The sequence below is a fragment of the Anomaloglossus baeobatrachus genome, chromosome 6 (assembly GCF_048569485.1).
Source record: "Anomaloglossus baeobatrachus isolate aAnoBae1 chromosome 6, aAnoBae1.hap1, whole genome shotgun sequence".
NCBI classification, from domain to species: domain Eukaryota; kingdom Metazoa; phylum Chordata; class Amphibia; order Anura; family Aromobatidae; genus Anomaloglossus; species Anomaloglossus baeobatrachus.
Genome location: NC_134358.1, coordinates 570,976,558 through 570,992,101, shown reverse-complemented (window position 1 = coordinate 570,992,101; position 15,544 = coordinate 570,976,558). Strand labels below are relative to the sequence as shown.

The 15,544-nt window shown below is 47.9% G+C and overlaps 1 protein-coding gene across 4 annotated transcripts in view; it reads right to left on the bottom strand.

Moving 5' to 3' along the window:
- Nucleotides 1-15,544, bottom strand: part of ALS2CL (ALS2 C-terminal like) — a 197,958-nt gene that overhangs the window by 29,150 nt on the left and 153,264 nt on the right. For 3 of the 4 annotated variants that reach the window (XM_075315852.1, XM_075315854.1, XM_075315855.1), the window contains 4 exons: nucleotides 11,988-12,059; nucleotides 11,590-11,766; nucleotides 8,312-8,354; nucleotides 3,548-3,607 (listed from right to left, as the gene is read on the bottom strand). In XM_075315852.1, coding sequence (XP_075171967.1) covers nucleotides 3,548-3,607; nucleotides 8,312-8,354; nucleotides 11,590-11,766; nucleotides 11,988-12,059 — 352 coding nt within the window. The remainder of the gene's footprint in view (nucleotides 1-3,547; nucleotides 3,608-8,311; nucleotides 8,355-11,589; nucleotides 11,767-11,987; nucleotides 12,060-15,544) is intronic. The other variant, XM_075315853.1, reaches the window with a different exon arrangement.

The following is a 15,544-nucleotide window of genomic DNA, read 5'->3' as shown; positions in this document are numbered from 1 at the left end:
CGAGAGGAAGATCCGTGACCTGAGCCGAGAGGAAGATCAGTGACCTGAGCCGAGAGGAAGATCAGTGACCTGAGCAGAGAGGAAGATCAGTGACCTGAGCCGAGAGGAAGATCAGTGACCCAAGCCGAGAGGAAGATCTGTGACCCAAGCCGAGAGGAAGATCAGTGACCTGAGCCGAGAGGAAGATCAGTGACCTGAACAGAGAGGAAGATCAGTGACCTGAGCCGAGAGGAAGATCAGTGACCCAAGCCGAGAGGAAGATCTGTGACCTGAGCCGAGAGGAAGATCCGTGACCTGAGCCGAGAGGAAGATCCGTGACCAGAGCCGAGAGGAAGATCCGTGACCAGAGCCGAGAGGAAGATCCGTGACCTGAGCTGAGAGGAAGATCGGTGAGCATTTGTGTAATCTGTTTACACTTGGCAAATTCAGCAGGATGCAATATTGAAGCGTAGAAATGAGAGGAATAATCGGTGACCTGATTTGACAAGAAGACCAGTGGCCTGAACTGAGAGGAAGACTGGTGACCTGATGTCACAAGGGTACCATATCGGAGAGTTGTCCCCTCTATTTCTGGTGTCAGGGGATCGCAGCGCAGGGCTACACGAACTCTGCACAGGTTAATACTGCTGGCTGTGCAGATTCCCCTGGGTCCAATGCTGCAAGGGTTAAGCAGTTCACCTGGCCTACTAATTCAGGATGAAAAGCTGGGTGTCAGTTGTTCTGAGTTTCCCATTAACCTCTACTATAAATACTCTCCTCTTAGCTCAGGGAGTTGCCAGTGTTAGCTATCCCTAAAATTGAACTTGTGTGCTGAGGGCCTTGAAGTCATTTTGGGAGCCAGAGATAGCAACGTGGAAGTTGTGTGGTGTTTTCCTTTCCTTTAATCCATTTCAGTTTGCCTCACTTGTCTGCTCCCCCTTACACCTCTCTCTGTAGTTTGGAGTGCCTTGTAGGATTACGGTTTCTTTCACTCCTGTCTGTCTTACCCTCTCTCTCCTTACCTAGAGCGGGACTAGTGTTCCCACTGCCCTGTGCACTAGACAGGATTGTGTTTAGGGAAAGACACGGATAGGCATGTGGTCACCACACGGGGTGAAAGACCCCATTTAGGGACATCAAGGCTGCTGAGGGCAAGTGTCAGGGTTTGCCCCTGTCTATCCTTTCCTAGTGGATAAGAGTTCTATCGGTCTAACTGTAGCGCAAAAAGGACACTTGCTGGTATTATTTGTTGTACTTTAATGAGTATAAGCTCCTATTGATACAACGCGTTTCAGCTGAAATGCTTTCATCATGATACCTGATGAAAGCATTTCTGCTGAAACGCGTTGTATCAATAGGAGCTTATACTCATTAAAGTACAACAAATAATACCAGCAAGTGTCCTTTTTGCGCTACAGTTAGACCGATAGAACTCTTATCCATGTACCCTCTCCCTATTGGGAATCGGTAGTAGCTGCAAAGGACCTGCTAACCCATTATAGAATCCAGCTGGGTAGCTGGAGGATCGTGGAGGAAAACCTGACATCCAAGGTGCCGGTGGAGTTCAGGAGCCGACAACGATACCCCAAGTCTGGATTCAATAAGCCTGGACGCTGGAATCAGATCGGAGGGTAAATCTGGACTGATAAGCTTTCACTGGAGTTGTGCGGGGGCGCACAACCTGCAAAGGTGAGCAGTTCTTAATATTCAAATACCAACAGATATTCACGGATGCTGCTCATAGTGCGCTTGTTTCCTTATTTATTTATCCTTTCCTAGTGGCAGTGAATTGCGTCTCCCATCTCACCTTCCACCGACCTTGGTGGAGCACAACAATCTGGAGTTGCCTTGAAATGGTAACCGGTGCCTATAATCAGAGAAATCCATACTCTTCTTCAGAGGCTCTGATAAAGACTTGGTAGGCACTTAATCATGCCCCTCTCAGGGCAAGCTTAGTCCCTGGGAACAGTGGGTCAACGTCCCTCTCTTTCCTCCATCACTGTACCGTGACACCTGAGCTGAGCGGAGGATAGGTGACCAAAACTGAGAGGAAGATCTGTGATCCGATCTGAGAGGGAGATCCATGATCCATGCACAGGGAAAGATCCATGATTTGAGCGGAGAAGAAGATCCGTGACCAGCGCCAGTAGAAGACCATAACCAGCGACAGTAAAAGACCATGGCCAGAGACAGTAGAAGACTGTGACCAGAGCGAGTACAAGACCGTGGCCAGAGCCATGAAAAGACCATGACCAGAGCCAGTGCAAGACCATGACCAGAGCCAGGACAAGACCGTGGTCAGAGCCAGTACAAGACCGTGGTCAGAGCCAGTACAAGACCATGACCAGAGCCAGGACAAGACCATGACCAGAGCCAGTGCAAGACCATGACCAGAGCCAGTACAAGACCGTGGTCAGAGCCAGTACAAGACCGTGGTCAGAGCCAGTACAAGACCGTGGTCAGAGCCAGTACAAGACCGTGGTCAGAGCCAGTACAAGACCGTGGTCAGAGCCAGTACAAGACCGTGGTCAGAGCCAGTACAAGACCGTGGTCAGAGCCAGTGCAAGACCATGACCAGAGCCAGGACAAGACCGTGCTCAGAGCCAGGACAAGACCGTGGTCAGAGCCAGGACAAGACCGTGGTCAGAGCCAGGACAAGACCGTGGTCAGAGCCAGTACAAGACCGTGGTCAGAGCCAGTACAAGACCGTGGTCAGAGCCAGGACAAGACCGTGGTCAGAGCCAGTACAAGACCGTGGTCAGAGCCAGTACAAGACCGTGGTCAGAGCCAGGACAAGACCGTGGTCAGAGCCAGGACAAAACCGTGGTCAGAGCCAGTACAAGACCGTGGTCAGAGCCAGTACAAGACCGTGGTCAGAGCCAGGACAAGACCGTGGTCAGAGCCAGTACAAGACCGTGGTCAGAGCCAGGACAAGACCGTGGTCAGAGCCAGGACAAGACCGTGGTCAGAGCCAGGACAAGACCGTGGTCAGAGCCAGTACAAGACCGTGGTCACAGCCAGGACAAGACCGTGGTCAGAGCCAGTACAAGACCGTGGTCAGAGCCAGTACAAGACCGTGGTCAGAGCCAGGACAAGACCATGGTGAGAGCCAGGACAAGACCGTGGTCAGAGCCAGTGCAAGACCGTGGCCAGAGCCAGTACAAGACCGTGGTCAGAGCCAGGACAAGACCGTGGTCAGAGCCAGGACAAGACCATGGTCAGAGCCAGTACAAGACCGTGGTCACAGCCAGGACAAGACCGTGGTCAGAGCCACAGTAGACGAAAGTGAACAGATGTGCACCAGCTCCAGGAGACGTTCCAGCTGTAACAGTGAATAGTTCCTGCGAGCCGTTTCTTTCCTGCGCAGACGTACGGCACTGAGAGTGGGACTGAGCTTCAAGAAGCGAAGGCAGCCACTGAGATGAGTGACAGAAACCATCTTTACTGTGCCATTGCATCAGTGTAACCTGTTTACATATACCCTTCATATTGGAGAGGGGATAGAAGGCGTGTAGGGTCAGGTCTTATAATAATCAGTGCCCCCCTATTATGTGACACTACATCTCACCTTAATCCTGGGTTTGGGTTTGGGCTGCGCTGGGTTTTTGTGCAGCGACAGAGGCCGGGTCTGGAGGAAAATTGGGGGCAATTGTTTATTCTTACTGAATTGTTGTGGTAACATGCAGGGGAGACATGCCGTGAGGTCAGGGGGCAGCATCATACACAAGGGGGTAAGTAACAAGGAGGCAGCACATGCAGCTCAGGGATGGAGAACCTCCAATGTCACGTTTGACAGACAGTCCTGTGGTGTCCGGCGGTAGAAGGTCGCAGCAATTAGCTGCACAAGCTGCTCCCTGACTTTCCCTTTTTCCCTTCTTGGGGATTATCCCTTTCTCTTTAGGACCCTGCAGATTCCTCACCTTTCAGCTGTTAATTATCAGCACTTCCCTTTCTGTCTTTAAATACCCTAATTCCCCTTACTCTGTGCTGGTGATAGGATTAAAAACCCTTTACAGGTCTTCAGTGCGAGCAGTCGGCTTGTATTCATCTGGAGAAACTTTGTTGTATGTAGCTGTTCCTGTCTAAGTTATTTGTTCACTTTCCCCGTTATCCGGATGTGTTCTTTAGTACTTAGTGGGGTTGATTAAGAGCTCATCTGTTACCTAGGGCCCAGCTCAGGGTCAGTCAGGGTCCGGTATCCTGCTCGGTGCATAGGTGCTGAACCTATCTATGGTGATGAGGGAAGTCAGGGACCAGCAGTAGGTTTGGTCAGGGGTCAGCATCTTCCCCTTCCCTAGATACAGGGTTTCCCTTCTATTTTGCCGTTCACTTGGTACTTCCCCGTACAGTGCGTGAGTTATAGAAGGGTGGAAAGGGGCAAAAGGTCATAAGTGGGGATCACACATGATCTAAAGCCCCCGTGGAAGAGGTGAGTGGTGCCCTGTGATGGGGCAGATTGCATGGGCAGCATGGCACTGTACAGGTGCTGTATGGCACTGTGCGGGGGCTGCACAGGTACAAATGGTAGTATTTGGCACCTCGTCAGCAATGTATGGCTCTCGTATTCTTGTGTGGTACCCTTGGGGCACTTTTAGCTCAGTGTATATTACAGTCATGGCCAAAAGTTTAGAAAAACTGACACAAATTTTGTTTTTCATGTTTTGCGGTTTCAGTGTTTTTCACTCTTTTAGTCGGATGTTTCCATAGTTACTGACGTACAATTATAAACATTCCATCAGTTGTTACATTTTATTGACAAATGGATAAGAAGCCCCCACACATTGTGAGTGACCCCCTCCATGGATGAGAAGCCCCCACACATTGTGAGTGACCCCCTCCATGGATGAGAAATAACCACACATTGTGAGTGACCCCCTCCATGGATGAGAAGCCCCCACACATTGTGAGTGACCCCCTCCATGGATGAGAAGCCCCCACATATTGTGAGTGACCCCCTCCATGGATAAGAAGCCCCCACACATTGTGACTAACCCCCTCCATGCATGAGAAGCCCCCACATATTGTGAGTGACCCCCTCCATGCATGAGAAGCCCCCACATATTGTGAGCGACCCCCTCCATGGATGAGAAGCCCCCACACATTGTGAGTGACCCCCTCCATGGATGAGAAGCCCCCACACATTGTGAGTGACCCACTCCATGGATGAGAAGCCCCCACATATAGTGAGTGACCCCCTCCATGGATGAGAAGACCCCACATATTGTGAGTGACCCACTCCATGGATGAGAAGCCCCCACATATAGTGAGTGGCCCCCTCCATGGATGAGAAGACCCCACATATTGTGAGTAACCCCCCTCCATGGATGAGAAGCCCCCACATATTGTGAGTAACCCCCCTCCATGGATGAGAAGCCCCCACATATTGTGAGTGACCCCCACCATGGATGAGAAGCCCCCACATTGTGAGTGACCCCTTCCATGGATGAGAAGCCCCCACACATTGTGAGTGACCCCCTCCATGGATGAGAAGCCCCCACACATTGTGAGTGACCCCCTCCATGGATGAGAAGCCCCCACACATTGTGAGTGACCCACTCCATGGATGAGAAGCCCCCACATATAGTGAGTGACCCCCTCCATGGATGAGAAGACCCCACATATTGTGAGTGACCCACTCCATGGATGAGAAGCCCCCACATATAGTGAGTGGCCCCCTCCATGGATGAGAAGACCCCACATATTGTGAGTAACCCCCCTCCATGGATGAGAAGCCCCCACATATTGTGAGTAACCCCCCTCCATGGATGAGAAGCCCCCACATATTGTGAGTGACCCCCACCATGGATGAGAAGCCCCCACACATTGTGAGTGACCCCCTCCATGGATGATAAGCCCTTATAGATGAGTGGTCTCTGGAGACTTTCCTGCTGCAGGCACAGGCTCTCGGCGGCGTCCTCTTCTCGTCTCCGGCAGTGGTTTCTCCAGACGTCCAGTGTGGCTGCATCAGGGGAAAGAACCTATTTATGTATCATTGCAGGATGTAGATTGGACGGCAGAAGTTCTTGGGCTGAAGTTATTTTCTCTGATGAAGCCCCCCTGACACCCCCGAGCTCTGATGAGACCAGAACGGGTCCGGATCTGCCAAGAAGCCGATACCCGCCGCTGGGGGCGAGGGGCAGATTCTGGAGAAATCGGGGGGTGAGGGGCAGAGTCTGGAGAAACCGGGGGGCGAGGGGCAGATTCTGGAGAAATCGGGGGGCGAGGGGCAGAGTCTGGAGAAATCGGGGGGCGAGGGGCAGAGTCTGGAGAAATTGGGGGGCGAGGGGCAGAGTCTGGAGAAATTGGGGGGCGAGGGGCAGAGTCTGGAGAAATTGGGGGGCGAGGGGCAGAGTCTGGAGAAATTGGGGGGTGAGGGGCAGAGTCTGGAGAAATCGGGGGGCGAGGGGCAGAGTCTGGGGAAATTGGGGTCTGCGCTGGGAATATTCAGTCTTTACACAAACTTCATGGATTTGTCAATAAAATGTAACAAGTTTTGGAATGTTTATAATTGTATCAGAGTAACCATAGAAACGTCCGACTGAAAGAGCGAAAAACACTGAAGGGGCAAACGTTGAAAACCAAAATCAATTCGAGTCTCAGACGTTTTGTCCCTGACTGGACGTGTATGGGGCCGAGTACAGTATTATTATGCAGGCGGTATGGCAGAATAATAATACAGACATGGGGGTACGGAGGGCACCGGCGTGGAGTCCAGCGCTGCCCCACAGGATCACACTCTCTGCAGGGAGAACTATATAAGCCCCTATAGCGGGTGCTGTGGCCTCTACAGTAGACAATGTGGCCCCTACTGTGCTATGGCCTTATAGCAGGTGCTGTGGCCCTATAGAGGGTACTGTGGCCCTATAGAGGGTACTGTGGCCCTATAGCGGGTGCTGTGGCCCTATAGAGGGTACTGTGGCCCTATAGAGGGTGCTGTGGCCCTATAGCGGGTGCTGTGGCCCTATAGAGGGTACTGTGGCCCTATAGAGGGTGCTGTGGCCCTATAGCGGGTGCTGTGGCCCTATAGCGGGTGCTGTGCACCTATAGCGGGTGCTGTGGTCTCTACAGTAGACAATGTGGCCCTATAGCGGGTGCTGTGGCCCTATAGCGGGTGCTGTGCACCTATAGCGGGTGCTGTGGTCTCTACAGTAGACAATGTGGCCCTATAGCGGGTGCTGTGCACCTATAGCGGGTGCTGTGGTCTCTACAGTAGACAATGTGGCCCTATAGCAGGTGCTGTGGCCCTATAGAGGGTACTGTGGCCCTATAGAGGGTACTGTGGCCCTATAGAGGGTACTGTGGCCCTATAGAGGGTGCTGTGGCCCTATAGCGGGTGCTGTGGCCCTATAGAGGGTACTGTGGCCCTATAGAGGGTGCTGTGGCCCTATAGCGGGTGCTGTGGCCCTATAGCGGGTGCTGTGCACCTATAGCGGGTGCTGTGGTCTCTACAGTAGACAATGTGGCCCTATAGCGGGTGCTGTGGCCCTATAGCGGGTGCTGTGCACCTATAGCGGGTGCTGTGGTCTCTACAGTAGACAATGTGGCCCTATAGCGGGTGCTGTGCACCTATAGCGGGTGCTGTGGTCTCTACAGTAGACAATGTGGCCCTATAGCAGGTGCTGTGGCCCTATAGAGGGTACTGTGGCCCTATAGAGGGTGCTGTGGCCCTATAGCGGGTGCTGTGGCCCTATAGCGGGTGCTGTGCACCTATAGCGGGTGCTGTGGTCTCTACAGTAGACAATGTGGCCCTATAGCGGGTGCTGTGGCCCTATAGCGGGTGCTGTGCACCTATAGCGGGTGCTGTGGTCTCTACAGTAGACAATGTGGCCCTATAGCGGGTGCTGTGCACCTATAGCGGGTGCTGTGGTCTCTACAGTAGACAATGTGGCCCTATAGCAGGTGCTGTGGCCCTATAGAGGGTACTGTGGCCCTATAGAGGGTACTGTGGCCCTATAGAGGGTACTGTGGCCCTATAGCGGGTGCTGTGGCCCTATAGAGGGTACTGTGGCCCTATAGAGGGTGCTGTGGCCCTATAGCGGGTGCTGTGGCCCTATAGCGGGTGCTGTGGCCCTATAGCGGGTGCTGTGGCCCTATAGAGGGTACTGTGGCCCTATAGAGGGTGCTGTGGCCCTATAGCGGGTGCTGTGGCCCTATGTCTCCTCTCTATGGCAGTATAATCCCTGCAATGCAGCTGTAGGCGCACAATAGAGAGCACAATCCACACTCTGGGTGTCTTTGTCAATCGGCCTCTACAACCCCCTGAACCCACAAAATGCACACCCACACTCCAAATAACGTGCAACACATATTGGGGGCCACTGTCATCTCTTACCTGATTGGCCGTCAGCTTCACGTCCTTCAGGGGCCACAACTGCCTGATGGAGAAGAAGAAATGAAAGTAATAACTAATGTTATAAGTGACCACAATAATGTGCGGTGCTATATTACACTATATGTGACTATATCAGCCGCTCTTATAACGCTCCAGTGCTGAGATAACCCCAGACATTACATATAGTTGAAACCAGAGATTTCCCTCCGCTCTCTATACAGACAATCTGCAGGTTTTTCCCTCCGCTCTCTATACAGACACATCTGCAGGTTTTCCCTCTGCTCTCTATACAGACACATCTGCAGCTTTTCCCTCCGCTCTCTATACAGACACATCTGCAGGTTTTCCCCTCCGCTCTCTATACAGACACATATGCAGGTTTTTCCCTCCACTCTCTATACAGACATATCTGCAGGTTTTTCCCTTCGCTCTATATGAAGACACATCTGCAGGTCTTTCCCTCCACTCTCTATACAGACACATCTGCAGGTTTTTCCCTTAGCTCTCTATGAAGACACGTTGGCAGGTTTTTCCCTCCACTCTCTATACAGACACATCTGTAGGTTTTTCCCTCCGCTCTCTATACAGACACATCTGCAGGTTTTTCCCTCCGCTCTCTATACAGACACATCTGTAGGTTTTCCCTCCGCTCTCTATACAGACAATCTGCAGGTTTTTCCCTCCGCTCTCTATACAGACACATCTGCAGGATTTCCCTCCACTCTCTATACAGACACATCTGCAGGTTTTCCCTCCGCTCTCTATACAGACACATCTGCAGGTTTTCCCTCCGCTCTCTATACAGACACATCTGTAGGTTTTCCCTCCGCTCTCTATACAGACACATCTGCAGGATTTCCCTCCACTCTCTATACAGACACATCTGCAGGTTTTCCCTCTGCTCTCTATACAGACAATCTGCAGGTTTTTCCCTCCGCTCTCTATACAGACACATCTGTAGGTTTTTCCATCCGCTCTCCAGAATAATCAGAGAGAGAGAGAATGTTTTCAGGCATGTTTCTTCTTTCTGCACAGTGACGTTCCCTCCAGGTCATTAGTATTTGGTGGCATTGCCCTTACGCTGTGTGATTTTGGGGAAACATTTTGGATCCTTCCAGAAGCTTCTCACAATTGTTGGTGGAATTTGGGTCGATTCCTCCTGACTATAGCTGCCAATAATCCGGGTCCGGCGGATCCGCGGCGGGCTGACAACGAAGTACGGATCCGATCCGGAATCCGGCCCCATATATGTCAATGGAGCGGAATCCGGGACGAGAGAGAGAGAGATAGAGAAGACAAAAAAAAAACAAAGAAGGATCCGGATCGTGCACCCGGAATCCCGCGTCCGGGTCGGGCTTGGATCTGCTGCTTAAACCGCGCAGATCCGGATTTTGCCGGGTCCGCTCAACACTACTCCTGACAGATCTGGTGTAGCTGAGCCATGTTTGGAGGTCGCCGCTCGCTCCGGCCTTTTCAGCTTTGCCCATGCATTTTCCATAGGATTGAGATCAGGGCTTTGTGATGGCCACTCCAAAACATTGACTTTGTTCTCCTTAAGCCAATTTGTAACCAGTTTGGCAGTAGCTTTGGGTCATTGTCCATTTGGAAGACCCATTTCTGCCCAAGCTGTAAGTTCCTGGCTGATGTCTTGAGATGTTCTTCAGTATTGCCACATAATCTTCTTTCCTCATGATGCCATCTATTGTGAAGTCACCAGTCCCTCCTGCAGTAACTCAACCCCACATCATGATGCTGCCGCCCCCGTGTGTCACAGTTGGGATGGTGTTCTGAGGCTTCAAAGCTTCTCCTTTTTTCCTCCAAACCTAACAATGGTCATTATGGCCAAACAGTTCAATTTTAGTTTCCTCAGACCACAGGACACGTCTCCAAAAATTAAGGTCTTTGTTCCTGTGTACATCTGCAAACATTAATCTACCTTTTTCTGTGTCTTTTGGAGTAATGGCTTCTTCGTGGCCTTTTGGCCCATGCTCGTTTCACTGTGGAGAATTACACAATGTTACCAGCTTCCGCCAGCATCTTCACAAGGTCTTTTGTTCTTGGGTTGATTTGCACATGTCTGACCAAAGCACGTTCATCTCTGGTGCACAGAACCCGTCTCCTTCCTGAGCGGTCTGATGGCTGCACATTCCCATCTTGTGTGTACTTGCATATAATTGTTTGTACAGATGAGTGAGGCTCCTTCAAGAATCTGGAAATTGCATCCAAGGATGAACCAGACTTGTGTAAGTCCACAATTCTCTTCCTGAGATCTTTGCTGATTTATTTTGAGTTTCCCATGATGTTACACAAAGAAGCCGTGTGTTTCAGGTGCATTACAATACATCCACAGGTGTGTCTAATTAACTCAGATGTTGCCAATAATCCTATCAGAAGCTTCCAGAGACATGACATCATCATATGGGCGGTCCCATATTGTTTAAAGGCACAGTACTCTTAGTGTATGGAAACTTCTCACTGTGCAGAAAGTAATAAAAATGCCTGAAAACATTCTCTCTCTCATTATTCTGGGATTTGGCAAATAGAAATAAATTAGGTTCCTAAATTACCTAAAACGGGAGGAAAAACCTGCCGATGTGTATTTATAGAGAGAGGAGGGAAAAACCTGCAGATGTGTCTTTATAGAGAGAGGAGGGAAAAACCTGTAGATGTGTCTGTATAGAGAACGGAGGGAAAAACCTGCAGATGTGTCTGTATAGAGAGCGGAGGGAAAAACCTGCAGATGTGTCTGTATAGAGAGAGGAGGGATAAACCTGCAGATGTGTCTGTATAGAGAGTGGAGGGAAAAACCTGCAGATGTGTCTTTATAGAGTGGAGGGAAAAACCTGCAGATGTGTCTGTATAGAGAGTGGAGGGAAAAACCTGCAGATGTGTCTTTATAGAGAGCGGAGGGAAAAACCCGCAGATGAGTCTGTATAGAGAGTGGAGGGAAAAACCTGCAGATGTGTCTGTATAGAGAGAGGAGGGAAAAACCTGTAGATGTGTCTGTATAGAGCGGAGGGAAAAACCTGCAGATGTGTCTGTATAGAGAGCGGAGGGGAAAACCTGCAGATGTGTCTTTATAGAGAGCGGAGGGAAAAACCTGCAGATGTGTCTTTATAGAGATAGAAGGGAAACTAAGGGTGTACACTGTATGTGACTGATATCAGCCTCTTATAATGGGGTGTTAGTTTTCCTGATGAAGGATGGGTTGTATTTGGGGTCCGGTATATATTGGGGCGCAGTGTGACCCCGGTTTTGCTCTTCTCCCCTTTTCTCACCTCTGTACATCCAGAAACTCCAGCAGTTTGGTGTCGGTCAGGTGCCCCAGGCGCACGATGCCCTGCCAGTAGAGGGCGTCCTCCTGCTGCCGGTACAGCATGTACAGCATGAAGAGGTCGGGGTGAAAGCGCGGCAGGATGGCGGGGAGCACCAGGGTGAAGGGGTTCAGCTCCTCGCTGAAAAGAAGAAGACAATGCAGATTACACCCCGCGGTCTGATTCCTGTGATCAGCGGCAGATTATCAGTGATGCTGGATTATCAGGCGGGCGGCTCCGGGGCTCAGGCTGCAGAAGAGACTGAGGATTGTGACCCGGATTATAAGATTTCACAGCGAAGGAAACGTCCGCACAAGATCCGGCACCGACCCTGTCATCTGCTACAAGATGTGCATTATCACCTGATCTCATCATCATCCGGCGCCTCCTGCAACCGCCGGCCGCTTCTCTCTGCCTTCATAGCGATTAAGACTCTAGAAATAGATAATGGAGAAGGAACAATAACATCAACCCTCAAGACACCAGGGATCATATTATTAATAAAGCACCGGACACCAGGGATCATATTATTAATAAAGCACCGGACACCAGGGATCATATTATTAATAATGCACCGGACACCAGGGATCATATTATTAATAATGCACCAGACACCAGGGATCATATTATTAATAAAGCACCGGACACCAGGGATCATATTATTAATAAAGCACCGGACACCAGGGATCATATTATTAATAAAGCACCGGACACCAGGGATAATATTATTAATAATGCACCAGACACCAGGGATAATATTAATAATAATGCACTGGACACCAGGGATAATATTATTAATAATACACCAGACACCAGGGATAATATTATTAATAAAGCACCGGAAAAAGGGATAATATTAATAATAATGCACCGGACACCAGGGATAATATTATTAATAATGCACTGGACACCAGGGATAATATTATTAATAATGCACTGGACACCAGGGATAATATTATTAATAATGCACTGGACACCAGGGATAATATTATTAATAACACACCGGGCACCAGGGATAATATTATTAATAAAGCACCGGACACCAGGGATAATATTATTAATAAAGCACCGGACACCAGGGATAATATTATTAATAACGCACTGGACACCAGGGATAATATTATTAATAACACACCGGACACCAGGGATAATATTATTAATAAAGCACCGGACACCAGGGATAATATTATTAATAAAGCACCGGACACCAGGGATAATATTATTAATAAAGCACCGGACACCAGGGATAATATTAATAATAATGCACCGGACACCAGGGATAATATTATTAATAAAGCACCGGACACCAGGGATAATATTATTAATAATGCACCAGACACCAGGGATAATATTAATAATAATGCACTGGACACCAGGGATAATATTATTAATAAAGCACCCGATACCAGGGATAATATTAATAATAATGCACTGGACACCAGGGATAATATTATTAATAATGCACCGGACACCAGGGATAATATTATTAATAATGCACCGGACACCAGGGATAATATTATTAATAATGCACCAGACACCAGGGATAATATTATTAATAATGCACCAGACACCAGGGATAATATTATTAATAACGCACCGGACACCAGGGATAATATTATTAATAACGCACCAGACACCAGGGATAATATTATTAATAATGCACCGGACACCAGGGATAATATTATTAATAATGCACCGGACACCAGGGATAATATTATTAATAATGCACCAGACACCAGGGATAATATTATTAATAACGCACCAGACACCAGGGATAATATTATTAATAATGCACCAGACACCAGGGATAATATTATTAATAAAGCACCGGACACCAGGGATAATATTATTAATAATGCACCGGACACCAGGGATAATAATATTAATAACGCACCGGACACCAGGGATAATATTATTAATAACGCACCAGGCACCAGGGATAATATTATTAATAATGCACCGGACACCAGGGATAATATTATTAATAATGCACCAGACACCAGGGATAATATTATTAATAATGCACCAGACACCAGGGATAATATTATTAATAAAGCACCGGACACCAGGGATAATATTATTAATAATGCACCGGACACCAGGGATAATAATATTAATAACGCACCGGACACCAGGGATAATAATATTAATAACGCACCGGACACCAGGGATAATATTATTAATAACGCACCAGGCACCAGGGATAATATTATTAATAATGCACCGGACACCAGGGATAATATTATTAATAATGCACCGGACACCAGGGATAATATTATCAATAATGCACCGGACACCAGGGATAATATTATTAATAACGCACCGGGCACCAGGGATAATATTATCAATAACACACCAGACACCAGGGATAATATTATTAATAATGCACCGGACACCAGGGATAATATTATTAATAATGCACCGGACACCAGGGATAATATTATTAATAATGCACCGGACACCAGGGATAATATTATTAATAATGCACCAGACACCAGGGATAATATCAATAATGCACCGGACACCAGGGATAATATTATTAATAATGCACCAGACACCAGGGATAATATTATTAATAACGCACCAGACACCAGGGATAATATTATTAATAACGCACCGGACACCAGGGATAATATTATTAATAAAGCACCGGACACCAGGGATAATATTATTAATAAAGCACCGGACACCAGGGATCATATTATTAATAACGCACCGGACACCAGGGATAATATTATTAATAACGCACCGGACACCAGGGATAATATTATTAATAACGCACCAGACACCAGGGATAATATTATTAATAATGCACCAGACACCAGGGATAATATTATTAATAAAGCACCGGACACCAGGGATAATATTATTAATAATGCACCGGACACCAGGGATAATAATATTAATAACGCACCAGGCACCAGGGATAATATTATTAATAATGCACCGGACACCAGGGATAATATTATTAATAATGCACCAGACACCAGGGATAATATTATTAATAAAGCACCGGACACCAGGGATAATATTATTAATAATGCACCGGACACCAGGGATAATATTATTAATAACGCACCGGGCACCAGGGATAATATTATCAATAACACACCAGACACCAGGGATAATATTATTAATAACGCACCAGACACCAGGGATAATATTATTAATAACGCACCAGACACCAGGGATAATATTATTAATAACGCACCGGACACCAGGGGTAATATTATTAATAACGCACCGGACACCAGGGATAATATTATTAATAACGCACCGGACACCAGGGATAATATTATTAATAACGCACCGGACACCAGGGATAATATTATTAATAACGCACCGGGCACCAGGGATAATATTATTAATAACGCACCAGACACCAGGAATAATATTATTAATAACGCACCAGACACCAGGGATAATATTATTAATAACGCACCAGACACCAGGGATAATATTATTAATAACGCACCAGACACCAGGGATAATATTATTAATAACGCACCAGACACCAGGGATAATATTATTAATAACGCACCGGACACCAGGGATCATATTATTAATAACGCACCGGACACCAGGGATAATATTATTAATAACACACCGGACACCAGGGATAATATTAATAATAACGCACCAGACACCAGGGATAATATTATTAATAACGCACCGGACACCAGGGATCATATTATTAATAACGCACCGGACACCCTGGGATAATATTATTAATAACGCACCAGACACCAGGGATAATATCAATAATGCACCGGACACCAGGGATAATATTATTAATAATGCACCGGACACCAGGGATAATATTATTAATAATGCACCGGACACCAGGGATAATATTAATAATGCACCAGACACCAGGGATAATATTATTAATAACGCACCGGACACCAGGGATAATATT